This window comes from Atractosteus spatula, chromosome 13 (assembly GCF_055471065.1).
Source record: "Atractosteus spatula isolate fAtrSpa1 chromosome 13, fAtrSpa1.hap1, whole genome shotgun sequence".
NCBI lineage: Eukaryota > Metazoa > Chordata > Actinopteri > Semionotiformes > Lepisosteidae > Atractosteus > Atractosteus spatula.
In genome coordinates this window covers 6003352-6025678 of record NC_142718.1, presented here as the reverse complement: position 1 = coordinate 6025678, position 22327 = coordinate 6003352, and the positions used below count along the sequence as shown (strand labels likewise).

Here is a 22327-nt window from a genome sequence, read left to right as displayed (position 1 = left end):
TAACCTTGGTTCTATTAATGAAAGCATGTGAAACATTTTAAATAAGCACATCATGCCGAACTTTGCTTTAAGACTTGTAATAAGACCCTGCAGCAGTTGGAGTTGTTGAAATCGCGCAGGCGGGTGTCTGAATTTGAGAACTGAAATTCTCTGTATCTTAGCGAAGACATACCTCCCCGAGCCTCCACCCTTCTTTCCCTCAAATATCTACCTTCCACAACCTCCCTAATTACCACAAAGCCTCCTATTATTCCAGACTGGCATAACTTAACTGCAGACCTTTACAGTGCTTCCCCTGTTGAAAACTGGCAGTCTGAGCTTTATTCAAATGTGTTGGTTTCATTCTGCGCACAAAGTAGAGCTCTCTGCAACTGCAAGGCACTGAAAAATAAATAGAAGAGTGACCGAGCTATGTAAAATAAAATTTCCGTCTGATTGATTTGAAATGATAAATTGTATGTATAACTGCTGTCCTCAAAATGCGGTCAGATTTGCTTGTATTCTGGTTGCTTTGTGCAAAACAATGTTTGTTCTTGTTTCTTTATGATGTCTCAAATGATAGGATATCTGAGCTTTGAAATATGAGCAATGAGCCCCAAGCTTTTACTTTTCATTTTGGGGTCTCTAAAATCAACAGGCATTATTTTAGCCATGTTTGTTTTGTTCTGTAGTAATAGAAACCAGATTGCCAGAGTTTTTTTACAATTCAAATTAGTCAGTTCAATTACTTTCATTTTTTTCCACTTAACTTACAATTTTTGAGAGCAAACACATCTGTGACCCTTGCATGTCATTTTTCTGAACACTTCTATCAGAAATGGATAATTATTTTCTCCTCAAACATTTAATACAGAATTTGAAAGTTACAGTGCTCCTAAGGCCGAACTCTCATTTCATGTTATTTTACGGTTAAGGGTTAGGCTTAATGTTTATCCAGGGATGAAAAGCTTCTATTAGCCAGTGACACATGCAATAGTCACACAAACAGAGTAATTGAAATCAGAGGAAAATGTCAACACATGTGCTGTGCAAAATTATTTATATAGTGCCCCACATGTCCAAGACATCCCAAGTGCAATACCAACATTCAAACAGGATACTCATTCAGCATACGAGTAATGGATGCTTCAGTAATAAGCAAATCACGACAAAAAAGTACATTCAGACAAATAGGTCTTTCCATTTTATTATTGCTAATGCCAGATGGATTGGAGTTTGAGCTATGGAGATACAAGGGCAGCTCAGCTAAGGTTCCAGCACCAGATCAATTTCAAGCAGTGAATTAGAACAACTAGTAAGTTTGTATTTTGTGATTCAGAGGAAATATTTCTATGGTTTTGGAATAAGTAGCTCATGGAGATAGAAAGGCCCAAATCACTTGTGGCATCTATGTGGAATTTGAGGGCCTCAAGGTGCCCCAGTTTTTTGTTCCAGTGGTCTACATCACAGATTCACCACATGTGCCTCAGATAAAATCTCATTCACCTTCAGGCATTCCTCTCTCCAGACAGACTTATTTAAGGTTGTCTTCAGCAAACACTACAGAGAGTTTTACTCACCAGGAGTCTAGCTGAAAAACAGGTGAGCTATTTTTTTTTAAAACAGGCTCAACAAATTCTCCTTTTCCCCCTTGCTGAAATACTTTGCCAGCCTTTGAAAATGATGTGCTGTGTTTGCCATGGAATGCACAAAACCTGTATCCCAATTACTCATTTGTGCACTTATGTGTGTGTTCTGTTTGCCCACCTAGTGTAGGTGTCTGTGAATGGTCCCTATTTAAGTTGTTATATACTAGAATTCCTATCATTTATCTGACTGGGTCTTTGAGTATATTGAGTATATATTTGAGTATATATATTAGTATATATATTAAGTGTATTCCTTGACATTGTCCCCTGTAAAACATGATCCTGCAATGCAGGCATGATACAATTGGGAAATTTGCATTTTACAGACTTGGAGAGTGAAACGTTCCTCTTTCATGCTGTTAATATAAATACAAAGCAGTTCAGGTGCAAAGTGTCAGTTGCAGAAAAAAATGTTTGAACTGGTTTTATTGTACTTCGATACAGAAACATTGGTCTAATATAAGACCTCAGGAAATGCATAATCATGTTTTTCACACAAGACTAGTTGTAAAAGCACAGACCACAAAGGATCTGTTTTGGAATTAAAACATGCTTTACTGTGATCTTTAATTAAAATGTGTTCAGTTTGTGCGATTGTAAAATCCTGTGCAAAAATACTTACCACAGAATAAATTGCCTAGGCATTTGTCCAAACAACTTGCTCAGTTGATGGACTAAATGCATGAACACGTTTGGAAAGAAAACACTTGGGAAGACCATAAACAAACAGTGGCAATTTATTAAGTAGTGTGTACTGAAAACCTTAGCCAAGCTCATGGAAATTTGCCTATGATAATTTACCACAGGACTCTGCACATTGTGCATGGTTTTACAGCAGCATTTACAGTAGTAGGGCTACAGTTTACTACAGTTTCAGCTTGCCATTATTCTGCTTTACTATACTGGACTTTGTCAATGACATGGTGTTCTATTAATTGATTTAAACTAAAATTATTTAAAGCCAGCTTTCATAAGAGCAATCAGAAAAGATTTCTTGCACCACATAGGACAAGCGGTCATTTTAAGCATTTTTCTTTAAATATAGTGGATGTAATAGAGCAGCTGTGTCTCTGCACTTGTCGAGTTGAGCTATGGTCATGTGGCGTGAGACTAGTCAGAAGAGATGAATAAGTGCAGGCATTCACATAAGAAGGGAAGATTTAATAGCTGGTGTGGCTTGTTTCAATCTGGCGTCTCAATAAAAAGGTTAGGAACACCAGAGAAGTGGAGTGAGCCTATTATCAGGGTTACAGTTTTGCCAGGGGAAAAGGGTTATAGTTCCCATAGGTTTAAAGGCAGAGGCAGGTTGCTGTCCTGTAGGTTAAAGAGGGAAAACACGTTACACTTTCCCTTATGGCTAAACAGGAAAAAGCACCTTTGTCTTTCTTCATGGTTCAGGGTAACACTAGAAAAATACCAAATTGCTCTCTCAGCATTAATAAAATATTCTGTTAGCCTGAAGACATATAATATAATTATTATATAGTTACATTTTTATCAGTATATATTATTTAATTTTATGCTTAACTTTAAAATACCCAGTAGGTACAATTATTAGGTTTTCCCAATAGGTGGTAGCATTCAACAGGCCTGAATATGCCCTACCTTATATAGGATGTCTGTATCAATATTAGTTAAATAGTGCTACAAGCATACAACCCAGTAGCATAAGACAGTCCCTCGTCCCTTGTCCAAGCCATGCCCAGAAAATGCAAAGATAGAATGGTAAAAGCTCATAATTGCATAAAACAAGAACATTCAAAAAGCTGCAAAGTCTCTCTTTTTAAAAAAAACATTGATGACCTTATGCTATCAGACAGATGTTCACGGTGTTGGAAAGAATCTATTCTTTCATAAATCTCTCAGCCTCTGCCTTTTGAGCCTTTGAAAAAAAAGGACTGAATCACTGCATGACTCAGAAACAACTGTTCCAAACCACTTGGGCTGGAAAGTACTTTTATCTGGAATGCCGAGACAACTTTCCAGCACAACCAAAATTCCTGCAACTATTTAATCATTTCACTTCTGGAGAGGAAGATTTTCAAACGTCCTCAATCTTTATGGATGCGACATACATCCCAAAGCTGTTTTTTTAATTCAAGATCCATGTCTTTAAAACGATATAAAGAAAAAATGGACATTAGGACAGCAATTTGCTATTATAATGCTGCATCTTTGCTTACAAAGGTTTTGGTTAAATCCATCCAATTTGGAAAAGCTGCTTATTCTTGGTAAGATTTGCAGTAACCCAGAACCTGTTGTCGAAATGAAGGGTGCAAGGCTGGATTTTGCCCTTGATAGGATTCCTTTCCATCTCAGGGCATGTGCAAGCACAGAGGGACAATTTAAAGACACCAATTAACCTAGCCAGCATTAATTAGTACCAGTGCTAACCACCTCTCCACCATGAGGTCCTGATCTCTGTTACAGCAGGCAAACTAAGTATGCGAAAATTGGATAATCTAATGATACAGTCAGATACTGCATGTTGCACAGAAGGCCAAGAGAACTAATTAATGGGTCTTGGAAAAGCCTGAAAATATTATGGTCATGTGTTGCGATGCAAGGATGTTATTTTAGAAAAAGACATGATTAAACGTACAATGTTTTCCATTCTCAGAAAAGAAGACCTAGGATATCCTTGTTGGGTAGCATTAAAGATGTGACCAGGCTCACAACAGTACAATCTATGAGGGCACGTTTCATTTCGTTTGTAGAAGGAATTCCACAATGTGACAAAACCTCTTATTGAAGAAGGCTGAAGCTAACTAGCCAACCTTAGTACCCTATTAACCTGTAGGTAATCCAGGCTGGGTAACAGATGAATTTAGAGAAGAGGAGTCTTGAACAAGTTAACCAGCCATAGTATTGAAGCCAATAACCAGGCTTACTTGAGGAAATGGCTGGATCAGACTTGGATATATTAGCTGCTTTCAACCAAAACCAGCTAGATGGACCTAATAGCTTTCTTTATTTTGCAGCTTTTTCTTTAGCTATTAGGTCCATCTAGCTGGTTTTGGTTGAAAGCAGCTAAAGAAAAAGCTGCAAAATAAAGAAAGCTATTAGGTCCATCTAGCTGGTTTTGGTTGAAAGCAGCTAATATATCCAAGTCTGATCCAGCCATTTCCTCAAGTAAGCCTGGTTATTGGCTTCAATACTATGGCTGGTTAACTTACTAGCTCATGTAATCCATGTAAAACAGAGAGGTAACTGATGCAACACACCAAAAAAAAATTGCTATTACTGTACTTGTGTTTACCCCAATTCTAAACACCACTTTCTGTTCGCTTGTCAACTATTATGAAATGGGGTTTGCGCCAATTGTCATATTATCTTGGCCAACCAGTGCAGCAGAAATACACAGAATTTGACTAAATCACAAGGCCCGAATACTGGTCTGATTCGGATGCCTATTTCCATTTTAATAAGGTACAGGAATCTATTTTATTTTTTTATCGGTAGGAGCCATTGCAATCTGTTCAACTGTCTGATGTGAACGATGCGGACATGGCTGGCTTGTACAGGGTGCTGTCTGCATCTGTGGCAGAGTGCTCTTTGTTGTTATGATTGCAGCAGGGCCTCTGAAGCTCGTCTGGAGCTTCATTCCTCTACGACACGCCTCATTAAGTTATCTATCATTTTTTTAAATATATGCAGGATGTCTGGGACAGTTGCTCAGTTGCTGGACAGGGAGGCCGAAAAGTGCGAAGATAAACGGTGAAGAAGAAATTAGACCCTTTCATTATTAACGTATGTTTTTTTTTATTAGAAAACAATTTCTGAAATTTTATCAAGAGCCAGATAAAATATTTAAAGAACTGCCAAAGACTGAAAGAACTGACATTCCTCACAGTATTTTGTTATCACTGGTGAGCAATATTTCAAACATGCATACATTTAATCTTAGAACATTTGCATCTTAAAAGGCATTCAGCTCATGAAACAAAATAGCCTCTGTTGAGAGAAATTTAGATCTGATTAAACTCCTATTATGAATGTCATACACTTTCCAAAATAATTAAAGTGTCAGTAAAGTGTCAAGAATCTAATACAGTAAAAAAGTAAAAATGTGTTCTAATGGTTTGCAGTTCATATCATACTATACAAGAATGCGTTTTTTGCAATGAAAAGAAAAGCTAAATGCATTCTGAAACTCAATTCCAAATTGCTCACAGTATATACTAATGTGTAAAATGTTTTTCCTTCTTTATGCAGAAAACCATATTTATGGAGATTTGTAAACAAAAGTGTATGCATTTTATTTTAAGATAGCAGTAGAAAAATAGTCTTTTAGTTTGTGTATGCATAAAGATGAACAAAGGATGTTAACGACAGGAATCAGCTGACAAAGTCAAATAGATTTGACTGGTAAATGACGGTTAAAGGTAATATATGAGCTACAGTACTACAACACAACATATTGACTGCTGCTTACTGTATATCTTCTATTTCATATTGAAGGAGGTAGATGGTGTTATAACGTAATTTAATTGTAGCAGAGCAACGGTTAAAAACACGGGTGAATTCTCCAGGAATGGGGTCATCCAATTGAGGAGAAGCCCATTCTTCGGATTCTCACGGGGAAATCACTGAACTGGCTGCACCTGGTGACTTTAGTTCCCTATAAAAGCAGTTCCTAGGACAGTCAGCGGCTGTTTTTTCACGATCCTTCACATTTTAGTAAGATAGTGTGTATTCAAAGAGACAATTGCGCGATAAGGGTTTTGTTAAGTACTCCAAGTCAGAGAGGACTTATAGCGAGATAAAACTGGTAGCAGCTTCGGTCGTTTTCCGGGTCGGGACGCCGGTAAATAAGAAGACGGTTAATGAGCGTACCTGGCCAACCGGAATCGACCGAGAGGATATTGCCACTGCTATGCAGGGATGATAGTTGCGGTTCATGTGGAGACCCCTTGCCACGCTATCTAAAATGGGGATCTTTCACAGTAATAGAATCGACAGTAGAGACTTGGAGAAAATTGTAACTACTATTTGTAATTTTGCACAATAGTAGCTGTATATTAGACAGTTCTATTTTATTCCTTGCATGTATCCATCCAATTTTCAGATTTTTTTTTAAATGTAACTGAAATTATAATTTCTGTTTTCTTCTATATGCATTTCAAAATCACCCATTTACCTAGTAATTAAAAACTGTCAAGTTTTCTTAGCAACAATAATGCATTTCAAGCAATATTACTAAAGCACTGCAATTCTGATTTGTTTGAACTGACCTAACTCCAGCTATCTGGTTCTGTTGCTAGAACATCAAAGAAGGTGTTCTTGAAACCAAAGAAAGCTGTAAAGTGTTAGTCCACGCATAATTACAATTGATGTCATCTGGAAATCCAGTTTTCAAAAGAACAGACCACAACTGCTTCATAGAACCTACAAAGCTGGATTTCCAAACAGTTTGGCCAGTAAACTGATTCATGCGGAAGGGTGTAGTCTTAACATTAAAATGTTCCTGTTTTGATTGTGTCAGTGGCAGGCTGTAACTGGGATTCTCAGAGTATTGGTCCACAGCTGTTTAAGCTCTAAAAGGACAAGTTAAGCTTGAATCCGGGGTGTACTGTACTGTATGTCTTCATGGGAGCTTTTGAGCTACCAGTGTTGTCATTGAGATTGGTATTCCAATCTCTTCTGTGTGCAATGGGGGACCTATTATATGTAAGATGGTAGTGATTACCTCCAATGAGATAATATGAGATGGTAGTGCAAAAGTCAATTCCACATGGGGAAATGTATAACTGTAAAAGGTTTAGCATGGAGATAGCATACCTTGGAAAGAAGAGAATATTTAGCAGGCTGCTGAAAACCTGGATTTATTCCTTAGGTAGCCAATGAGAGCACTTGGAGTTTGTGAAGCAGACAAATCAGTCTCCTGCAGTTTGAGACCTGACCCATTGAGCTTGAAGTAACAGCGCAGTGATTGGTTGATGAGAGGCGTGCAAAATATTTTCTGAAGTTAAAGCCAAAAAATGGCAAATTGGAGTCTCCGTTTTCTTCATTTGAATCTTTAAAAAAGGTCTTATTTAGTGACTGGAAACTTGCAGTCAAAATTGATTCTGGCTTTTTTTAGCTTGCAGTTGTACTTTGATTTCTTTTCAAAGGGAAATGTTATTGAGAACTAAGTTGATGTTTATGGAATTAAGTGATCAATTCTTTAATTTAAGAGCACAGGCATAATGGCTTTTGAGATGTAATGCCCCTAGGATCTACTTAGTGACCATGTGAAATGATACAGCAAAGTTCCGTTGAGGATATTTTTCAGCACATCACGAGTGAATAGAACATGCACATAGCTGTTCCATTGGACAGGTGTTGTCTAGACCTGTTTTTTTTATAAATGATATGTTATAAAGATTACAGTTCTAACTCCTTTCATCCACGTCCCATTAGAAATGTCTTTGCCACATGCCTACTGCTCAGTTTTGCTTTGTTGAAAACAGTTGTTTTTTTTAAACCCGATTAAGTACTATCACATGGATGAGAACTGATATAAAACCAATGCATTATTATTTCCTTTACAAGTTCAAAGTAAGAGTTAGGCAAGAGGAAATAAGTCAGGCATAGATGTGTACAGTGTCATGCATTCAATATCAGTCAATATACAGTGTAAGCTGGGGTCTATTATAAGGAACTATTTCATACATGGTATTTCATTGTTAGTCAACTGCCAAAACCTAATGAGCAATTATTACAAGTATGTGATGGAGAAAGGTGAGGTTGTGCAGGTGAGAGCTGACTGAGAATTGACTGGACCCACAGGACTTCCACTGTCCCAGTTGCCCCAGTACAGATTCAGAAAATGGGGCTGGTGGGATCAGGATAACTTGGGAATAGTTGTTGAGTGGAACAGGCACTAGGTAAAGGGGAACTGCAGTCCCAATTTCTCAGACCGGTTATTAAATTTTTATAGAACAATTTTACAAAGTTCGCACCAATTCGTGAACTTTTTGAAAGTACAGTAAGTCGCCATGTTTTTGAAAACGTGCATTCCAATTCCCACATCACAATGTGATGCTGCCCTTCCTGCTCACTAGTCTCCAGAATAACCAATGAAATGTATGAGTTGTACAGCAGTGGTCTGCAACCATCTCGAAATCAAGAGCAATGTTGCTAATGTAATTAGTAATTACATTAGTAATTACATTACTAATTAGTAATGGATTTAAAGAGTTGTATTCACAAGCCTGCTTGATTACACTGTAATCAGGTCATTACATTGCCGGAGGTTTTGTTGCTTCATTCTGAATCGCATACCTGGAAATGTAATCTATTTTGTGTTGTAAATTGAAGGTTTTACAAATTACTGTGTACAAGTTATTTTCATTTTGGCTTGAAATGCATTTATTAATGCTGATTCTTTCTTATGCCAAAATAAAAAAAGAGAGTTGCAGTTCGCCTTTAATGCAGACAACAGAATCAAGTTTGTTTCATGCACAAGAAGGCAACTGCCCAGATAAGAGTAGTTCCATAACAGAGCACCAAGACAGCGGCAAGGAGGTATTAAATACCTGGTTTGATTGCTCATTAATTGGTGACAGGTGGCCCAGAGAGCCTGTCATACTGGGTCCAGGCAGAGTCGAGCTCCTTGTGCAAAAGCAATCGGTTCCCCTGGAATCCGAGGACTGGTAGCTCTGACCCACCTGGGTGTAACAGACATCTATCTCTTGGGATACTGCTCAGAAGAATTTGGCCACAAAGTTAACCAAGAAAACTCCTGACCATTTGAACCACCTTTAGGAAATCCAGTCGCAGTTCCTCAAGGATCTCACTGTGGTTCCTCTTTTTTTCTTAATGGTGTACGTACAATAGAATGGTGTCAATTGTGAAGGACTGTAGGTGAATGCATGGCAGTGTTTTGCAGTTCCTTTCTTCTTCTAGGAGAGAACATGCCTCCTAGAAGGTTTTTTGTAGAATGGGGGAAAGAGACATGAGTGCAAATGGAATTATGTTTTTATCATTCTCCCAGCCATAAAAAAATGACCCCGCCTTAAACAAGAATATTGTCTCCATTTGCAGGATGAGCGTTCCTTCTTGAGGAATGTTCTGGAAGAACAGCTGCCAGAACCATTCCTGGAACATTAGGGGTTTTACAGACAGGCAAGATAAATAAAATCTAATGTCTTTTGCACAAGGACAAGAAAAGACAATATCAATGACTGAGGCTGGGTTGAAATTATCCCGAATTTTGAAAGCACCTGGCACGCAGAGTTGAAATCGCCATGTTTGCCAACGCAATTGGAAATCCAGGCTCTTGGAAGACAAATGTCAATCAAGATCAAGCACATTAAGGACTGACAGTAGTTGGAAAGTATCAACAGCAAGATGATGGAACACCATTTCTGGAACCATGTTAGGGAACATCATTAGCTGAGATCCTAGAAGAAATTACTTGGATTTTGGATCCATATGCTACTAGCAGGAGGAATGGGCCAGACTTCCTTGTCTTGATGGAAGCCTGATGATGTTCTTCCTCTGTAGGAGTTGCTGTAGGAGATGTATTTTAACTTGCATGCCTGTCTGGAAAACTCCTTCATGTTCTAGGAATGTTCAGTCTTTGGTGCTAGAATAATAAGAATTTGTACCAATTATGTATTCAAAGTTCAGGCTAAAACTGGACATGTCAGAAAAATTGAGGTCATGAGTTTGCCTTCCCTACTTTCACAAGCATGGGTTTGTGACATGGAGAGAGTCTTCTAATTGAGTGACTTGTTAAGGTATGTTTGTACACCTTAATTAATGAAGGGTTGCCACAGAAAAGGGTTTGAATACTTCTTTCATTATTGAACAATGAATCGTGATTTGTTTTCAATTTGTTTTCATTTTAATTGTTTTTCTTTTTTTTACTATTAATATGTGGAGCAGGTTGTGTACAATATATAAAAATACTAGTATTATAAAATATATATATATAATATATAAAACTAGGAGTTTTAAAGCAAAAAAAAGTTAAAACCTTGCAAGGGTACGAATACTTTTGTAAGGCACTATATGTTGTGGTCAAATGCAATAACATGTACTGTAGAGTTTGTAGGTGTATGAATCTGCTACTCTAAAATGTGAACAAATTCAATTTGAAGTGTAGGCAAAACTAATCAGTCCTGATTAGGAAGAGTAAGAGCTCTTGTATTGGTATTGTCAGCTTTAAATTTTATAGACTATTGCCTAATGACTGCAGTCTTGGCTCTGTGGAATGGATTTGGAGCATAATCAAGGACTAATATTCAATTTACAGTATGCATGTCCCATGTGACAGCATACTGTATATAACATACTTGTATCAAATGAGTTCCTGCTTGAAAATAGTTGTTAAATTCTGAGTTCTGAACCTAAATGAACTATATAAACAGTGGGGCAAGAGGGAAATATTTTTTAGAAATGATCATACCCATTTGTGTCATTTACAGTGCATCCCCAGCTCATTTCAGTTGACAATGAAAGTCAATGATTTTTATTGAATAAAATAAGAAATATGAAGTAAAAGTACTTTTTTTTTATTTAGAATGATGTGCTGTCCCACAACTACACCAACTTTATCTGAAAAGCTAAAAATAGAAAAACTTTGCACACCTAACAGTGAAATTAAGGCATCCTGTCATTTTGGGGATTACTTGATAGCCCCACATCTCAATTACATTTTTGCCCTTCAGTTTCGGAGGGGGTTTTGCCATCCAAATCCAATTGAGATCACTAGTTTGCAGAAAGCTCAATTTCATCAGTGCAATTCTAATATTATTATTGAACTAAGCAATGAATTAAGTCAGTTTATCTTTAAAAATAAGAAAGACAAATTATTTTCTCCAGCCGTCCCCTCTGTACAGAATCTGTTGCTGCATGTGTGGGTCATTCCAGGTCGATATCAAGGCCTGTACACTGACAGACACACTTCAAATGATGTTTGTGCAATGTAAAACTCCAGACTGCTTAGCCTATTATAATGATATTTATTTTTACTTAGGGGCTCATAAGAATTTAGGTTTTTTAAACTGCCTCTGATGTATGCTGATATATTGCTACTGATGTTGCTCACGGGGGAGTTTCTTTGACACATTAGAATCTCTTTGTGTAAAGCAAATATCTCGCAATTGAGGTGTCATGTGTTTCCCCTTGAATACATTTCTTTGAACGCAGCCCAGCTATCTAAGAAAGTCCCAAAGCCCAGCTTTGTTGTTGAAAGGTTTGGTTAAATACTTGGCTCTGTCAGGGCTGGTGGCAGTGCTTTTCTTTGCCATATTGAACTCTTTTGTTCAGACATGTCTCCACATTGTCACTGTTTGTTTCTTGTCCTGACAGAAAGACCACCCACCAGAGTGTTTCAGTGTTACTGTAAACAACTTCACAAAAATGTTTAGAGTTTACTTGAATCTTGGATTAGTACTCCGAAACAGCATGAATCGGTGCACTGTTCCCAGTATGTCTGTGTAGGAAATAAGGAGAAATGCAATAGGCTGCAATGAACTAGTATTGTAATCATAAAGTTTTCTTTCACCCCAGAAAAGAAAACATCCTGGACATTTTACCTTGATGAAACTGTCCTCCATCCAGTCCAATACGTTTAGTTAAAGCCATAACACTATCAAATTCCAAAGCCTAAGAGACCATGCTTGATACACATCCTGACTATGTGAAAACATCTTAAACATCCAGACATTTTTACTTGTACATTATTCTTTCACAAAGAGTTCACAAGCCTTTTGTTTTCATGTTTGGAACTGTAGGCCCAGATATTCCACGTTTGGGCCTGGGTCATGTCATCAGCTGATTGTGTCCTGTTTCTCGGATTCCTTTAGGAATTGCACACAATTGGCAGAGCACTGTCAGAGAGACTGTGATTCCTGGGATTTCACAGCTTTCTGCAGGTCTGTGGTAATGTGAGAGAGATACACCACTCTCCTAGCAGGTGCTCATCTACTTGTATGGTATCTTAGAGCCTTTACATGAATGGCTGTACAAGTGGGCAAGTTAGGAAAACTTTCCTATTTCATTTGTTTCTAGCATGCACTGTCGGAGTCATTGTAGTGAGCCCAGTAAAACAGTGTTAGGAAGCTGAAAAGCATGTTCTACAGCAACTACACTTGGGAAATGCAGAACAATGACTTCTTGCATCATGTGATGTACAGTATGTGCAATACTACCATTGCACAAAGTTCATAAAAAGAACATTATAAGAGATGGAAGAGGTGTTAGTGGGACCAGTAGGCTACACTCACCCTGCGGTCTGTGTTGGTCTTAATGCCCCAGTATAGTGACAGGGACACTATACTGGAAAAAGGTGCCATTCTTTGGATGAGATATAAAACTAAGGTCCTGACTCTGTGGTCATTAAAAATCCCAAGGTGTTTCTCAAAGAGTAGGGGTGTTACCCCGGTGTCCTAGCCAAATTTCTTATTGGCCTTTACCAATCATGGCCTCCTAATAATCCTCATCTATGATCTGGCTTCATCACTCTGTTTTCCTCCCCACTGATAGCTGATGTGTGGTGAGAGTACTGGTGCACTATGGCTGCCATCAAAACCTTCCAGGTGGAGGCTGCACATTGGTGGGTGTGGAGGGGAGTCCCCATTACCCGTAAAGCGCTTTGAGTGGAGTGTCCAAAAAACGCTATGTAAATGTAAGGGATTATTATAAAGCTGAATGTAAAGAAACAATGATTTCAGACTGCTTTTACAGAGATAAAACAATGAATGATTGTTCCAAACTTGAAATTACCAATCGTCTTGCCTCCCGGGTTGCAAACATCTATTCCACACTTTGGAACTGGAGTATAAACAACCGAGATGGATATCAGATGACTCTGCTCTCACCAGAAACAACCAGATGATTAAAAGATTAGAAAATTAAATTAAATTTCTAGCTTCTATTTTCAACATACTGTATTTACAAGCTGTAGCTAATATGAATATTAAGTGTTGAAAGAAATGTTATTATAGCCGGATTTATTTGTGCAATATCTGACAATGATCTCTCAGTTTTTCATGTTTTGTGTGAAAAAATATATGTATATGTGAAAAAATATTAAATGTACATGTTTAAAACATTTTTTGACTGATTAATTCAATTGTTACTGTTCTGTAGGCCAGTAATTAAACATAAGGATGGAAAGATAAGAGGACTATAAACCAGAACATCAGCTTCTACAGCACTTCCAACATTTTGAACGAAAATAGATTGACAAAACAGTATCTGGGTAAACAGTATCTGTTTAATTTAATTTTTGAATTAATGAAGGCCAATGACACTTCTGGCAGCCTGATAGAAAATTAACTTTTCCTTCTGTACTGTGTCCTATGTAATATGTTGTGTTGTATGAGCTGTCTTTTTAATGTTGCATAAAATTGTTGTTACTATTTTCAAAAGACTCTTGGCCAAAGAAGAAGAAAGTAGAGAAGCAGTTTGAATATTGATTTTGGACATCAGGAATACTGAGTTGAAGTATGAACAGCCTGTGACAAAACATGCAGTTTTTCAGACAAGAGTAGTGTGCCTTCAACTAAAACAAGGCTATTCAATTTGCAGCCTCTCCAATTTGCTCCATTATTAATTTTTGCCACCACTATCTCCTTAATTTTTTAATTGATATTTAGGTGGATCAATATATCACTTTGGGGACTGGTTACATTGAAGTAGGGCAGTTAAGTGGATTGGAAGTTATGGATAGGAGACCTCTGAGAATAATCATGCTGCCACTGTAACGGTGTTGAGGAAGCAGTCTTCCCTCTTGAGCAGACTTTTCCAATGACAATATTCAAACCAACAAACCAGTGCCTCAGAATGATGATTGTCCTTCAGATGATGCATTAAATAATGGTCCTGACTACTTGGCCATCAGAGATCCCATAGCACTGTTCAATTAGCTACTAAAAACCAAACAAGCTAGACCGACCAAGTAACATGCGCTAATATGCACAATTTCTTATGTTAAGTTCAGGATGTTATTACTTTTTACTGTCATGAATGCCGTCATTCAAGGCAGCTTCCACTTACTGTTAAAACAATTTAATTGTTTCTAATGGCCAGGTATCCGCAAACCCCTGTGTTTAAGTGAGTGATTACCTGAAACTATGCTTGAAACGATGACTTGAAAATGCGCTTTATTATCCACCTTCAATTTTAAGTGATGGTTCTGTCATTTTATTTCTGGGCAAGTGCTAAATGTACCTGAAAGAAAAGTGGAAAGTGGGTGTTTATCATAAAAGTAATGATGAAATAGATTTTAAATCAATAACGGGTCATTCTGGAAAGGGACATCGAGAATCCCAGAGCTCTCCTAAAAGCTGACAGTATAAACGGAATAAGAGTGACCTCCGTCAACTCAGGACAAACTTGAGGGACACTGGTATTGTACATGAAATGCCAAGAACCAGTTTGCAATTTTTGTGGTGTTTTTTGTCAGTAAACTGAATCAGCAAATTGTGATTCAGATATATTTTGCATACCGCAAGAGACAAATAAAATTCCGCAAGTTTTTTGGATGACAAGTAAGGCTGATTATTTTGCATATGTTTAGTTTTGCAATGTTACACACTTTCCCTTTGTTGCAGCTCCCAGGATCGGCAGCTGAAAAGTGTTTTACAAGGTGGTTCAGAGCTTTAAGTCACATGATAAAGACTTTGTGTGGAGAAAGTTCCCATTCTGACTTGCTCAGAGTACCTTTCCCTATGGCAACACGCTTTATTTTGATGCGACGATTGGGAGATTAACAGTCGAAATTGTTAATTTGCATGCAATGTTTTTCAGACATTCACATTTCAACGAATTCACAGTGCCTGCATGGTCAAAGTTTCATTTTGAAAAGCATGCAAATTGCCAATTTTCATTTATGTTTTTAATTTCTTGAAATTTCTTTGGAAAACCGCAACATTTCTGTGAAGGAAGTAGATGAATATCAAGTAGGGTTTTTATGGAAATGCTTTTCCACAGACCTTGCCCTGGGTACATGCAGCTCTTCTGGAGCATTTCTATAACATTAAGTCACTTCTGAAAACCCATGCAGAAGTTTCAGTAAATAGAGGAAAAGGTCATTTTTACTGCTCACTACCTTATTTTGCACGAAAATTCCCTTCTACAGAATTATTTTTGTCTCTTCTTTCTATGAGTCCCGATATTACTGCAGCAAACAATTTTTTTAGGTTGATGATGTACTGTAATCACATTAATTACACATCACATCTTAATTACTGTACCACCACAAAACCTGAGACTTCCTTCATGATCGTTTCCACTGATCGGGTAACAGTAATTTCTATTGAAAGTTTCCAGTTCATCCTTTCTCCTCTGCTGTATGGTGCATACTGTTAAACCCCATCCTGCATTCTACAGTTATGTGGACTACAAAGTTGCTACCTTCAATTTGAATTCTGATGGACATACAAGTTTCACCTTTCCTTAGTTCTTTATCTTGCTTTGTGTTCTTTTAGTATACTGACATGTCAGAACCTTAATTTGTTCAGGATTTCCAATGCCCCTTTAGTAATCCCACCGTAGAAAAAAATGAACTCAATTACTCAACAACAAAAGCTCTAAAAGTAACTGGTTAAAACAACTGTTTATTTCGGCACCCTTGTATCATTGAATTCTCTAGTCATTATTTTTGTGTGGGAAAATCGGTGAGAAATCTGCTAATAACAAATGAAAAATGTTGATAGGCGATTTGCCCATAGTGACGATTTTATTTTATTTATAGGACTTTTATTTTTCCAAATTTGAATAACAAAATTCAAGAGAACACTGACTGGATTGTTAGTTGAACCTGTGCATGCACGCTTAGGTAATTAGTACGATGCTTTTTCTTGCTTTAAGAGGGGTGTTTAATTGCTTTTAAAAGGTACAGCAAATTGCTACTCCGTAATAAACTTGTCTGGTGCAGATTAGAAGACTCTTTGCCCTAGAGCAATGTTTTGCACACCCTTCTAAGCAGACACAGAGAGCTTCGCATTTGAAAACCTACTTACAGCGTATTATCACTGTGACCAACTATACTCTACTTGTACTTTGAGAAGAAAGAAAGAAAATAGAGGGGTGATTAATTTTGCACATTCAGTGTTGGCTTTCGTTTGGCAATACTCTGTTAACAACAGACCCAAATAGATTTATTAGAGTGTTATTGATTCCAAGAAATACTTTGGAATGTGGAATTCTGTTTGATCAAATCATTTTTAATATTTATACACTAGAAATCTCCAAACAGCAGCGAAAATCACAGAACTACTGTAGTTATTGTGAGATATACAGTAATTTGCCTTCTTTATATCTGTATTTTGTAAATTCTTTCAGTTGAGAGAATGAGATTAAGCAGTCAAAGTTGATCATGCAAAGTCTTTAGCTAGGAACAAGTTTAAATTCTGACATACCCAAATCTAGCTACATTATAAGGTGTCCCTGTACAAGGGAGACAGAAGATAAAAGAAGGTAGGGTTAAACTAGAGGGCTTTGTGAAGTTTTTAGTCAGCACAAAATTTAATTGTATTTAAATTTTTTTTACATGAGAAAGTTTGACTGTAAATGCAGAGTGATTCTGCTCAACATAATACATTCATACAATTCAGAAAGGCTTACCCTTATTTCCCCAGGTCTCTGAATAACTAAAAAACCCACCAAATATTAAAATGTCCTGCCTTGTACTGTACATAGTGGATTCCACTCTTAATGTACTTAATAAGAAGGTATAGATACTATATATATATATGTTCACATGTTGTACAGTTACAAGCTATGTACTGTAATCGGTTTGACTACTGTTTTCCTGTCACTTTCTGCCCTCTTCTGGTTATATGTATTTAGCACACAGAACCAACAGCCCCGTGTTAGAAAAGTAGAAACAAAAGATGACTGCTTTGAAAAACAAGACACTCCAAATACTTAATGTTCTGTCTTTGTTTCTTTGTCACACTACTAACTCTAAGCAACGGACATAATACATTTTGGGTTCCCTAATTCATTTTGTATTTGTTAACCACATTCATTTTGAAAAGAATGTTTTGATTATAATATTTTAAGTTGTAGCCATGCTATACAGATTTCAAAACCTGTTTGGTCTAGGAGACAAGTGTCTGAAAGTTTCTACATTTCATACTACTAATCTTGTACCTGAAATTAGGCCTTTCTCCTTGCATTTCATTGATCTCATTAAGATTTTAATATTAATAGAATAGTGACACACTGCTGCTTGACTTGGATCTTACCTACCCTGACACTCTGAAACCAAACTTCTACAGAATTAATTCTTAAAATTTATTTTAAAATTTAAAAAAGGGTTTGGGGTGGCACCCAAAACTTTTTTTACTGGAACAAATAACAATCTGAAACACATCGAAAATTATTATTCATTCAATTTATACTATGCAGCTGTATTTCGCTTTGATTTAAACAGTTCTGACAAAAATATAAACGTTCTTGTTTCTGGGCTTGTAAAAGAGACATTCGATAAATTACAGAACACCCCAGAGAATGCTGTTACATCATTTAAAACTGAATAAAGATGCCAAGCTGTTTTTTTTTCCTATTTTGTTATACAGCATACCGAGTGAGATGTCTATTGTGTATAGTATAATAAGATTTCTACACAAGGGTCAGAGCAAGAAATTTACAGTATACAATGACCTCAAGCGTTTAAACACTGCCAAACATGCTTTAGATATCTCAGGGACAAAACTGTCAGAGATTCTGATATGGAAAGAGTATTGAACAGCCATTCATTAAACCTACAGTACACATCTTACTTAAGTGTTCCATGTTTTATGAAAACAGATTGCTCAATGTTATGTTTGAGCACATTAAAAAATTAACTGTTTTCCCTTTTTCCATGTCTGCTGTTTCTTACTAGATTCAGGCTCACCTTACTATTTCAATTTCACCTGAGTTGCCTGGTTTTAGTTGTGGCCTGGGTGTTTTTTGTCTGGGCTTCTGTCTCTCCATGTTTGTATGAGTGGTGGACTGCTGTTTCGAGGCCAGTACTCTGATATCTGGACTGTTTTGTGCTATATTCTTCTAGAATAAACTTTATCTTGCCACAACCCTCAGGAAGACCAACCACATTAGAATGATTGATGGATGGAGATCACTTGAGACTAAAATAATTGAATAACCTCAAGGACCAGAGTTTTTTTCAAAGAAGTAGCAATTGTTTAATTAGTGAATTACATAGAAATCTTTTCAGACTTTAAAAATATGAGATTGAGGGAGATGGATTAAACTGATACGATTGAAGTGCTCCAGAACAAGAGTTGGAGAGCCCTGCCTTGGATTAATTTTGGATTTCGACTGCAGGGCAATTCAGATGCAAACACTTATAAAATTGTTATTAAATGGGGATCTCTGACCTGGCTTGTAATTTGGCAATTCACTGACTCCAGGCCACGTTTCTTCAGTGGGTACTCCCAATACCTGTCAATATGACAAAAAATAAAATGAGAAAATTAACGGAACATGAATTTCATCAGTAGATTACAATTATACAAATCATCAGATTCCTTCATATTTATTAATGTTTGATTCATATTTATTTTGATGACTCATATTTTCATTTATGCATTAACCTGTTCTCTTGCAAATAAAAATGGACACTTTTTAAAGACTAGAGACAAATATATGCCGGTTTTATCCTATGTACATGAATAAGAAAATAAGTATTTGCAGACAGCAAGTAAAACAGACATCCCATTTACTCATATGATCATTTCAATGTACAAACAAGATTATGCCTTGCTGTCTCTATTTTCTTTAATGCAGAGATTGGTTTAACATACTTATCCATTTTCAAATGTTATGTGTGCTAGACAGGTAATTCTTTTCAGTCTGTGTCAAACATCTCCACTGCCTTAATAGGCATTTTTTCTTCTTAAAATAAAGCTGCCGTTGTGGGGTTAACACCTCAATTTGAAAGGTGCTCTTCCAAATAAAAATATGAACTGACAACTGGATTAACCTGATGACTGAAGATCACATGACCTGTCACCTCCTCTTACAAACACTGGAGTTTGCTGAAGTTAAGGGAATTGCAACGCTGTTTTGGTATTTTGGGGTTAGAAAGAATTGGCACTGAATGCATTTCAAACCAGAATGAAAGTAAAACATACACAGTAACTAGTAAAACCTCCAATTAACACCACAAACTGGATGAAATTTCCGGGTATGCACAGCGTCGTATTCTGTGATTTCAGAATGAACTAGTGACGTGAAGTGGCCCTATTACAGTGTAAACAAGCAAGCTTGTGAATACATCTCTTTTAATCCAATAGAAATATTGCCTTCAACTTCAAGATGGTTTTGCCAAAGAATAAAACTTGTTAACTCTGAATGCAGCTCATGGAACATTTCTGCAGTGAAATGCCTGCTGCACAACCTGTACTTATTTGTTTGTACATCGCATTAGTCATCACAGTGACTAGTGAGCAGGAAGGGCCCGCATTACATCGCAGGTTGTGCAAACTCTTACTCTCACAATTGGCGAGACTAGTGGTTTTTGACAACATGGCAACTTTTATAAAGTTCACAATTTTGTGCTTAATTTGGAATTTGCAATAGGGTCAATTAATTTATTTTGCTACTGAGATTTAATAGCTAGTCAGAGAATTTGGGACTGCAGTTCCCCTTTAAGGGCCAGTGGGAAGATATGATCGCTGACTTACCGCCCAGATCTTCTGCAGCTGTTCAAAGATGTCTGTAACCCCTGGGAAAGCAGGGGATCCTTGGAGCATCTCAATGAATATGCATCCTGCTCCCCTGTGAAATCCCCCCCAAAAAACAGGTATAAAAATATTAAGTTTGCTAATTAGTGTTGACTATTACATCTGCTGTTTATAAGTGCTGGGAAACCACAGCCATTTTGAATGGTTCTATTTCACACACAAGCATTCTACAGAAAACAACAAGATGGATTTCAATGTTTTTTCTCATTCCAGGTAATTGCACCCACAATGTCAGCAGCACATTTACCAACTAGCTCAGGGGTGACCATCCCTTGTTCTGGACAGTCACAGCACAGCAAGCCGTATGTGTCACTCTGAAATCATCAGTTTGAAAAGCCTTGGAACGCATCTGAGTTTTGGTCAGTTGAGTGAGTGATTAGTTCATATAGGGCATAAAAAAGCCAACTGTTGCGCTTTGGAGCGACTGGGTTCTGGTATTTCTATTTCATGTTATCTCTAAGCTACTCTAATCAAACAGGTCACCTGTTTCACTGGTCAACAAAGGTTGTTGCAGTTGTTTAGAAATTCACATTTAAAAATAAACAATAAAACCCCCAGGTTATGACTCTCTAAGACCAGGGCAGAATACTCCTGTACTGGAAGAAAGAAGTAGTTCAGGTGGGTAGCTGCATCAGCATGTGTAGGCTGCAAAGGAACAAGCAATAGGTTTATTCCAAGCTGAAAAGAGAAGAAAGAAAACAAAATGTTGTGTTTTCTTCTCTTTTCAGCATGGAATAAACCTATTACTTGTTCCCTGGAAGAAAGATGCTGAGTTTCACAAGCAGAAAATAATGTGATAAGATGTTGAGTAGGGGAAGTCAATCAAACTGCTGATGTGAAGAGTTTTTGCAGGTTTATATCAGCTATAGGCTTGTGAGTGTGTGGTTGATTGAAACAGGAGTGGAGCTGCTGTGCTCTTCTCAAGAGTGTGGATTCTGAGAAAAACATTGTTTTACTACTTGATTTTAAAGTCTTATTAAATGTAATAAAGTTTTTTATTTATTTTTACTGTGCCCCTTGTAGTTCTGTTCCCACAGATGGTTTGGTATATGAATAAAGGCACACTTGCTTGAAAGATTATATAAACTAAGACCTAAAAAACTAAAAAAGGTGATATACTAAGAATATAGATTATAGACTTAAGGTACAGAGATAAATGCATCTCTTTGTATAGTATGTTTTTAATGTTCACCCTGGGCACCAGTCCTTTTTCATTGTTTCCACTTTTTGATTGTGTTTTTGATTTGTGAAATTCACCAGCAGCTCTGCTTCCAGGTAGAAGGGATGTTTTAATTTTCTTTAAAAAGTATTGTAATGTAGCTGCCATGTTGGATGTTTAGTGAGAAAAAAGCAAGAAATACAGAGCTATGTAGAAATATTTGATGCCGCCTCAGTCGCTCATCAGATTTCTATGATTTGGATTAAAAAATGCACATGGGTAAACAGGCTATTCATGGTTTTAAAGGCAGACAGAATAAATAAATCTCCAAGACAAAGTGTAGTAAAGACTATTATTTAAGAACACCTCTTTAACTAAAATTGCACCATTTATGGGCTCATTAAGGTGACTGTTCCATGGTGCACCAGTTCAGACTTAAATCTATACCTAATAATTTGCACTGCTTGGTGGTTACTATTAACATAAAATAGAATAAATTAAACAATATTGCTTTGTCACACAATTCATTACTGTTCCATTCAGCCCCACTCCTACAATCAGAGGTCAAGTCATAGCTGTAAATGTTATTAAAGAGCTCCATTATATCTCTATATCTATGTAAGTTATATCTCTGTGATATTTGAGTCTTGTATTATTTAAGACTGATCTTCCATGCTTATTCTGCTGTGTTCTAGCAAAAACATGATAGGTCAGTTGTAAAGCTTCCTCAAATATGGGAGGTGGACAATGAATGCATCACTGTTTGCACTGCTTCCAACATAGAAAGGCATAATCCTCTAATTTATACTAGTGCTAACATTGTCTCATCAAATTTCATGACCTGC

General features: G+C 37.0%; 1 protein-coding gene across 1 annotated transcript in view; it reads right to left on the bottom strand.

The window, feature by feature from the left end:
* The window catches only part of cdk15 (cyclin dependent kinase 15), a 152167-nt gene that overhangs the window by 36697 nt on the left and 93143 nt on the right, over positions 1 to 22327 (bottom strand). Inside the window, exons 10-11 of the mRNA XM_088930527.1 lie at positions 20264 to 20357; positions 18956 to 19019 (exon numbers count right to left, since the gene is read on the bottom strand). Coding sequence (XP_088786653.1) covers positions 18956 to 19019; positions 20264 to 20357 — 158 coding nt within the window. The remainder of the gene's footprint in view (positions 1 to 18955; positions 19020 to 20263; positions 20358 to 22327) is intronic.